The sequence below is a fragment of the Rattus norvegicus genome, chromosome 10 (genome assembly GCF_036323735.1).
Source record: "Rattus norvegicus strain BN/NHsdMcwi chromosome 10, GRCr8, whole genome shotgun sequence".
Taxonomy (NCBI): Eukaryota; Metazoa; Chordata; class Mammalia; order Rodentia; family Muridae; genus Rattus; species Rattus norvegicus.
In genome coordinates this window covers 84084338-84093311 of record NC_086028.1, presented here as the reverse complement: position 1 = coordinate 84093311, position 8974 = coordinate 84084338, and the positions used below count along the sequence as shown (strand labels likewise).

The 8974-nt window shown below is 54.1% G+C and overlaps 1 protein-coding gene across 4 annotated transcripts; it reads left to right on the top strand.

Moving 5' to 3' along the window:
• Positions 1 to 638: 638 nt before the first annotated feature.
• On the top strand, positions 639 to 6995 carry Ormdl3 (ORMDL sphingolipid biosynthesis regulator 3). Of its 4 annotated transcripts, none has more exons than XM_063269423.1 (4): positions 639 to 1322; positions 4163 to 4356; positions 4974 to 5125; positions 5431 to 6995. In XM_063269423.1, the coding sequence occupies exons 2-4, from the start codon at positions 4183 to 4185 to the stop codon at positions 5564 to 5566; spliced, it is 462 nt and encodes a 153-aa protein (XP_063125493.1). In that variant the 5' UTR covers positions 639 to 1322; positions 4163 to 4182; the 3' UTR covers positions 5567 to 6995. The 4 variants fall into 4 exon arrangements, with proteins under 4 accessions (XP_063125493.1, XP_063125492.1, NP_001400223.1 ...); XM_063269422.1 differs by having other exon boundaries at positions 4158 to 4356; NM_001413294.1 differs by having other exon boundaries at positions 1012 to 1130.
• Positions 6996 to 8974: the final 1979 nt, after the last annotated feature.

The following is an 8974-nucleotide window of genomic DNA, read 5'->3' as shown; positions in this document are numbered from 1 at the left end:
TGAGAAGGTGGGCGGGGGAAGTAGAAACAACTGAAAGGAGGCCCTGGCTTGTTGACGGAGAGTGGGAGTGGCCTAGGAGAACTAAAGAGCAATCTAGTTGGGATCCTACAAGATAATAGGTGTTTTGTACTACTTTGTTTTGAAATATCAAAACAACTTTGGAAGTAAGTTTTCACAGCTGTAAAACTGAGATTAAGGCAATTCGTCTAGGCTTACTCTGCCAATAAAGGTGTACGTGCACTATTATATACCTAGCAGTAAAGTCTGGGCCCTTTTCAGTGCTTCCAGACATAAAAACTGCAGAACCGAGGCTCCCTACCTAAAGCTACACCTATTAACCTCAGGCAGAAGCTCAAAGCTCCTTATGTTCGTAAGCTCTCTTCCTATGACTTAAATCCTATCTTATACCCGCTGCGGGGATAAGACCCACACCAGCAGGAATTAAGCTTTAATAAAGACTAGGTGGACCAACGATAAACTCATGTACCCCTACCAAAGTTCTGAAAATGTGATCCCGGGAGTGAATGGGACTCCTTAAGGGCAAAGGGTCGTGTTTCTCGGCTTCTGGAGACAATCTGGGGCACAGACAGCGACGGTTAGGAGAGAAAAAAAACTCTGCACTTAGGGTCAGACTATCTTAGAAGGGCCTTATTGTAAGTTACTTTAAAAACAAACAAACAAACAAACAAAAAACCTCTTGACTCTTCGTCTACAAGACGGGACCTGGGCAAAACGCTGTGCATCTCTTGAAGGGTGCATGCAAAAGCTGGAATTGTTAACGCAGCAGAGAGAGAGCATCTGATCTCACTATTGCGTCAGGGTGAGACGTTCTGCGCCGTGTGGCAAGCTCGGAAGCTCGCGGTGGGGTCGGAGATCTAGACCAGAGAAAAGCCTACAACTCCCAGGAGGCGCCGGCGGGCGGGTGAGGAGGCAGCGTAGACACTACACTTCCCAAGAGGCGCAGCGTGATAGGCGCGTGGCAGTGACGTCACGGCTCCGGCTCAAGGAGCTGATTCGGCCAGAGCTGCCAGCGGGGTGGCCACCGCCGCTGGTTTGTTACAGCTGCTGGAGCGGCCGCGGCCCGGGTTCTCGGGCTTCTCTCCCGGGCCCTCGACCTCCGGCCCAGCGCGGTGAGTCCATACGGGCGGCTTCGGAGTGGTGAAGCTCGAAGGCTCCACGGCTTGGAAAGCCGAGAGAGAAGGTTGCTGCTGAGGAGGCGTCCGCGCAGGAGGAGACCTGAGCTGGGTGGCTGGGGGTGGAGTGTGCGTGCATCAGGCGAAGGAGTGCCGAGAGAGGAAAGTGGGAGCAGGAGGCCGGGGGTGGTACGTCCGGGAGGAGCGCTTCAGCTGGGGGTGGGAGGCGGGGAATGGCTGGACTTCTGGGATAAAGGTTTGGCTGCCTCCAGGGCTGAGTGAATGCATGGAGATGGGGGTTGGGCCCCGAACCCAGCCAGACTGCTAGTGCGAGGTACCAGGCTGCGGAGCAGAGCGGGAGGCCCTTTGGAAGGAGTTCTCCATACACGCAACCCCAGTATATCGAGGACACTGTTTGCTCCTGACTGGTGGGGGTTAGCTTTCTTTTTCCATTCCCACTTTCCCGAGTACAGGAGTCTGGTTGGCGAGGACAACTGTGGTCCTGCAGATTGAGGGTTGGCCGAGTGGAAGAGACATAGTGTGTTGCATGAACTCCCTATTGGGATCCCTCGGGACAGGTTTGCTGTATAAAGGGCCAGTCTTAGATTGGAGAGGGAATTGGAGGTGCTTACCGGATGGCTATGCTGGGGGATGGGGGCGGTAATCTGGTCTTGGCATGAGTGTCTGACAGACTGGCTTGGGCCTGCATGGAAAAGAGGCAAGGAGCTATAGCCAAAAAAAAAGTGGTTAACAGAACAGAGTTGTTTCGGGCTCTGATTTGAGGCAGATTATGAAATCACACCAGCCACCTGCCAGCTGTGGTAGAAGTTTTTAATCTGGCCACTGCAGGCCTTTCTGTCCCTGCCATCTCCTATTTCTTCACTTGTGGGAGAAAGGTCAGTTGTACACTAATGGAAATCCACAAAGCCACAGGAAAGTCTCAGAAGTACTTTGGGGGGGATGGTGGAAGAGGGTGCGGGGGTCTCCTGAAGTTTCTAACTTGCTTTAAAAGACTTGGCACCGGGGTTGGGGATTTAGCTCAGTGGTAAAGCACCTGCCTAGCAAGCACAAGGCCCTGGGTTCGGTCCCCAGCTCCAAAAAAAGAAAAGAAAAGAAAAGACTTGGCACCTAGACTTTAGGAAGACAATTCCATTGGGGCACTCTGGCTCTCTTAGATGCCTGCCCTGTTAGAGCCAGAAAGGAGTGAAGGGGCTTTTAATCCTGGGATCTAGCCAAGACTTTTGGCACTCCTGAATGCAGTGTGAGGGAGTTCTGTCTGTAGCTGTGCCACTGTAGAGCTGCGTTTTGGGGAGGGACAGTAGTTTCTGCTGAAATTTGGGAAACTCTTCCTCCCCTTAATGATCTTTCAGAGATTTCACCTCTCAGTCCCTGTCCCCCACATGGAGGCTGTTAACACAGTAGATGTCCCAGGGGCTGGCTATGTTAAGGTAACTGAAGCCCTAAGGTCTGAGGAAGGTAAACAACTGGTTTTCTAGTTCCTTGGGTTTCTGCTGGGACCAGTTAATGTCTTAATGAGCCAGGAGTTTGGTCCCAGGAGTATGTCCACTTGGATGCACCCTAGGCCAACTCACTAGTATGTTTGTTGGGAAACTGCTGTGGGTCATATCTCCCGAGGTGTTTGAGAAGAGGAAACTTACTTCCATTATACTTAAGTAATGAACTTATCTGTGTGAGTTCTGGCTCCTGTGGGGGAGGCTTGGCCAGAATCCTAGCTGGGTGAGAGATAGCATCTGAGTCTGGGGGTGAGGTGATTGCTGCAGGGGGAGCTGGGCCGGGCTTCCAGACTGTCTCCATCTGCTCGTTCTCTCTGTATTCCTTGGAATGGAGTCGTTAGCCACAGTGAGGGGTCTTTACTAGGCAGGGCCCTAAGGTAGGGAGGTGATCCAGTATACAAGTGCCTCCCATTCCCACTGTCATTGGTCACCAGGCCCCCCCGGAATCTGGGGAGAGCCATTCTCCCCTCCGGCCACTGTGGGCTACTATGTTGTTTTCTGGGCATCGAGGGCAGCCCTTTCTGTTCCTTATGGTGTAGAGCTCCCACCACTGGACAAGAAAGGGGTGTTGTTACTCACACCCACAGACAGATGCTGGGAAGGGAGGTCAGGTGAGGCCGAGAAGGGAGGCGGTAAGAGGGAGGCCACAGGTAGTTTTGTGTCCTTGGGAGAGGTGTGCCTGATATGGGTACCACATCCTATGGGAACTGTAATGTCCGCTGTGTGTTCCGTCCTGTCCTCCTCTCTCTGGTGGGATAAAGGCTCAGGGGTTTGGCACCTAATGGTGGTACCCTAAGAGAGCCTCAGCAGATGCCAAATGGATGAAATGTCCCAGTGTGTCCAGGTGGATGGGTCATTTTGTGTGGAGATGTTTGTAGGTCTGAGTGGAGACTGTCCCTGGCCTGCTGTTGTCTCTCCTCTTCTCCCTTGTCAGTCATCCTGGGCCTGAGGAAATCCAGGATTGAAGAAATAGGGGTGGTGGAACAGTAACCCCAGAGTACTTCATCCGTTGTTACTGTACCCACAGCTCTTCCCCTGCTCCTTGCTCTTTGGGGAGAGCTTAGAGTGGTGGATGTCAGGTCTTCCGTGAGAGAGATAACAGAGGTTATTCTGAGTGGGGGTTTCAGGGCAGGTCTCTCCACCTGACGAAGAAGAGGCCCCTGGGAACTGTGGGGAATATGATTGGGGAGTGGGCATTGACCGCTATGGCCTAGGCTATTGATTGCTTGTCACCTCTTGGTGACTTGTCCTCCCAGGCTTTGTCAGCACCTAGTCCCAGCGGATGGTGTAAATGACAGCCATGACAGCCGGGTGCTAATCCAACCCAGTGACAGGAAGTGACTAGCATTACATTCATGTGGACTTTCTCCAGCCTGTGGGTTTGAGAGTCAAGAGTGGACGGTGGTGTGGAGTTCTCAGGGAATGAAAAGCCTGTCTCTCTGTGGGGCACGGGGTGTGAGGGGGCAGGGAAAGTGGTGTGACCTGTCTCACCTGTGTTGCTCGTTTGCAGAGCAGCAGTCAAGAGGGGTGGCAGGATGAATGTGGGCACAGCACACAGTGAGGTGAACCCCAACACTCGGGTGATGAACAGCCGTGGCATCTGGCTCTCCTACGTGCTGGCCATCGGACTCCTGCACGTCGTGCTGCTGAGCATCCCCTTTGTGAGCGTCCCCGTCGTCTGGACCCTCACCAACCTTATCCATAACCTGGTAAGATCCTGCTTGCCATCTGCCTCCCACCATATGTGCTGGTCTAGGCCAGAGCTGAGAGACAGGAACAGCTTATAATGGGACAGACAGTAGGTCCTGAAAACATCTGTCACCAGAGCCTAGGCCCAGCTCTTATCTCTGCCTGGTTCTCCCTTGTGGGCTGTAGAATCAAATCTGCATATTGCCTGGGTCTCCAGAGTGGGGTGGCGGGTACATTTGGAGGACGGCCAGCTGAGGGCTCAGTCCTGCCGAGGTTGTCCCAGGTTCCAGGGATCTGGTGCAGAAACACTTTTCCCAAGTTAGGATCTCATGATCCTCTGTGCTCCCTAAAACCTGCCTTGTACCCTGCTTTTGAGCGGGCGGGGGGTCTTGTCCTCCCTCCATGGTTTGCTTCTTTTAGCCAGCATGTAGAGACCCCAGTTGGAAAGGCTGCTTTGCTGTGTCTGCTCCTTACTTATTTCCCCCTTGTTCTCCCACCGAGATCAGGTGCTCTTTCCTACGTTAAGGCCACCTTCGTCAGCCGCTGCCGGAGAGGCAGGGGGCCAGTCTGTCTGTGATGGGTGGGGAGACAGGCTGGGAGTCGTCTTGTATGTTCTGATGAAGGCCCCTCTTTTCAGGGCATGTACATCTTTCTGCACACGGTGAAAGGGACACCCTTCGAGACTCCGGACCAGGGCAAGGCAAGGCTGCTGACCCACTGGGAGCAGATGGACTATGGGGTCCAGTTCACAGCCTCCAGGAAGTTCTTGACCATCACGCCCATTGTGCTGTGAGTGTTTTGGCCATGGGAGAGTAAGCAGAGGCAAACTGGTGGGCTCGCTGGCCTTAAGTCATCCCAGCTCTGTCCTTTGGTGTATGGATGAGCAGAGGGAGGGAGGTGACATTCTTAGGTCTCACCCCAGAGCCCTGGGCCTCCCTGGCCCTGTCTTTCCCCACTCTGTGCATGAGACGGGCCTATAGGCCTGGAGTAAGCTATGGGTAGGTAAGGAGGGCCTTGCTAGCTAGAGACTTGTCACTCCTCTTATCTGGGAACCTGTATTTCCCATCTCTCCCTCTCTCCCCTCCCCCCTCCAGGTACTTCCTCACCAGCTTCTACACCAAGTATGACCAAGTCCACTTCATACTCAACACTGTGTCCTTGATGAGTGTGCTCATTCCCAAGCTGCCCCAGCTCCATGGAGTCCGGATCTTTGGAATCAATAAGTACTGAGGTTGTAGCCCCTTCCCCAGCCAGGTTGGCAGGGGAAGGGCAGAAGGCCTTTGCTGTGACGCTGAAGACAGGAGCCTCTGGACACTGCCAGAGATGGGGGTTGCCCTGGGCCTGGCTTCCCCCTCGCTTCCCCAGTAGCCGACTTGGAGTAGCTTGTAGTGGGGTTAGGGTGGGGCCCTTGGGCTCTAACCCATTCTGAAGTTTTTGATCTTTTCCTTTTGCCTTTTGAATAGAGATGCCATGGGGGTGGTCAGGAAAGAGGCCGGGCTCTCTGGCTGACTGTGGGCCTGAGAAGTTGGGACAGGAAGCCAGGAAAAACCCCTGTTGGCTTGTTTACCCTCAGGCAGCCATAGCACTTTAGCCTCCGGAAAGGGGGCAGAAGGACGGTACAGCTTCTGCATTGATTGCCCTCAGTCCTTCAGTATGTGAAGTGAGACTCTGTTCTGTCTGTATTAGAGCCCTGCGCCTGCTGCCTCCGCCCCCCAGGGAGAGAGCAGTCAGGCTTTGTGGACTTTCTTGCAACCCATGATGGGTAGGCTGTGGAGCAGGGGAGATTAGGAAAGGAAGATGGGTTGGTGGGACACCTGGAGGTGGGGGACAGGATGCTGCCGCCTTGGTCCTGGGGAGAGGGGAGTTCAGAGCAGGGGTCGGGTGGGGATAGTATATTGGGTCTTAGAATGGACAAGATAGCAGCAGCCAGTATGGATCAATGTAAAAAAAGGGGTCTGGGAGGGAGAAGCCAGACTCAGCCTCCTTTTGAGATGTGGGCTGGAAGGAGAGCTGGCGTTGAGGGTTAATTTACCCACAGAATGATGCTGATGGGGAAGGGAGGCCTCTGTGGGTTTGAAACCCCTGGGTTGCATGAGGGTGTGCACAGGCTGGAAGAGGCCTGTGAGCCCTCAGAAGCAGTCTACTTTGACACTTCCCTTAGTGGTGTGAGGAAGCTTTCAGAGAGGCTCTTCCTTAAAACTCAACTTGTATTCTTATGTAGATTGGGCTGGGACAGTGCCTGGTGTGTGGCTTGCGTGGGAATGGTCAGGAGGCCACTTCCACATGCGGTCAGTGGTCTCCACAGTGCTAAGGATCCCTGCCCAGACAAGGCAGTAGTAGGGACAGCTGCGGGCACTGTCTCCTCAGCCCAGAGTGGCAGGCAGGTCATAGAGCCCGAGGCTAGGCCAGAGAGGAGCAGTCTCTCCCCTCGCTGGTTCGACTGGGGCATGTTCCTTTGGATAGTGTGGCTGCCCAAGCCCTCTCCCGGGGGCCAGAGGGAGGTCACTCACCTGTTTCCCCCCTGACCCTCCTTCTGAACCCCATGTATCATAGGGAACTTTCACCTTCTGGTCTTTCTAAGCAAAGTGTGAATAGGATTTTTACTCCCTTTGTACAGTATTCTGAACAATGCAAATAAAGAGCACCGTGTCTGTTTCCACGTCTGGCCTCTGTGTCCTGGAGGCCTGGGAGGAAAGCTGGCAGTGTGGGCAACAACAGCTCCTGCCCAGGCAGTGGTGGGGACTCTGGGGTGGCCGGTCCTTTTCTAGGTCTAGCACAGCCAGCCAGTAGGGGTGTGAGGAAGATAGTGACCACCCCGGTAAGTCAGAGTGGAGTTCTGCTGCTGTCTATTCCTTTCGCTGTCCTCAGTTGGCTCTGAGCTGACTTTACAGGTCTGGCTGGGGGTATTGGGAATGGGGCTTGGTGGCTGGGAAGGTCAGTCCAGACCTGGCTTTACAAGTGCAGTGGGGTTGGGATTACCTCTGGTTTCCTCCTGCCACTGGATCTGTCCTCTCTTCTCACCTTGGTCCTTTTGGTCATTTCAAGCCACTTCTTGTTTTGGGGAGGACTGGCTTTTGTGCCTCCTCCCGCTTTGAGGATGAGGAGGGGAAGAGGGCTCACCCTAGCTTTTGCTAGCACAGGTAGGAGAGGAAGGAATCTTTATCTCCTGAGGACACCGGCCTCTCAGGCTCTTCTGTGTACTGCTGTCGGCTGCTCCCTGGCCAGTACAAAGTTCCAGGCAAGCGGGGAAGCCCTTCCCAGCAGCCGGGCTCCGTGGCCCCACCCACTGCCGTGGTGTTCTTGTAGTGGGAGTGAAGGAGAGTGGGACCTTCGTCCTAGTCTAGCCACGCTGTTCCCTCCTCCCATAGGGACTATGTGGTGTTGGGAGAAGGGCTGCCGGCCACTGGGCTCAGTCATGGGTGTGGGCACACCCACTTGCTTCCTTGTCCTTGAAGCCTGTCAGGGCAAGGTGCCAGGGTATCTGGACAGTGAGTGACCTTTGTTCTGATCCCTGCTCTGTCTGCCACTTGGAGCTCCACAGTCTTATCTAGTTGCCTCTCTGAGTTCAGTCTTCTGCTGATGAGGGAAGAGCTCTTCAGGCCAGTGTGGGCATGAGCATAGTGCTGGCATAGAGCCAGCAGTTCAGTAGCTGTATATGGCATTTAGCATCACTACTTCCTCAAGGGTGCTTTGGATGGATGGATGGATGGATGGATGGATGGATGGATGGATGGATGGATGGATGGGGAGACCGGAAGATAGACTGGGCTTACTCTAGCAGTTACCTCCGAGATTGAATAGAGGGGAAACCCAGCAGACTCCTGGGAGGAGAAGGCACGAAGAAGATAGGTGTTACCTTCATTCACCTCCCAGGACTCTGAGGAGGGGCCCGATGTGGAAATGTGTCCTATGGGAGGCCAGGTACTTGATGGACCAACCTGTAGCTGTTGGCTGCGGTTGTGTTTGGTCTTTACCACTGCCTGCTATGCCACGGCGTTTGCCTAGCTGGCCCTGAGGTCTTTCTTTCCCTCCCTGGCATGGCCATGGCTATTACCTTTCTTGGTTGGGACCCAGCTCTTATCATCTCAGCTCACTGAGTTATCAGAATCTCACACTTGGGTCAGAAGGGCAAGATCTCTCCTGGCCTTATCTTTCCACGTAGGCCATAACTCACCTTATCTAAAGGCCTGAGAGGTGGGGCGCCTGTGCTCACCAGGTTTCCTGGAGGTACTCGTGTTGGGTGGTTTCAGTACCTAACAGAGCACCTGAGACTCCAGCAGGGAGCTGTGCAGAGGTCTGATGGGATCCTGACTCTCTCATTTCAGTAGGAAGCCGAGGATGATGCCGGTGAGACAGGCCTGCGGTCCTCGACATTGTCTCAACACCAAACCAGAAGAGAGTTGAGAGCAGACCACTGTGATCGGACTGGGGACAGAGAAAGGGGCAGTGGGTGGGTCAATGCCTGGGCTAGCCTTAAGGGACTTAGGAGAAGGTCACAAGAGATAGGTTACAGGTGGAGGTGGTCATGGAAACCCAGGAAGCTTTTGCTTCTTTCTGGGGCTGGCTGAGCACCCTGTCATTGGGAAAGGGTTGGTAGGGAAGCTCAGGGATCTGAGGCAGAGATCCTAGGGAAGAAAT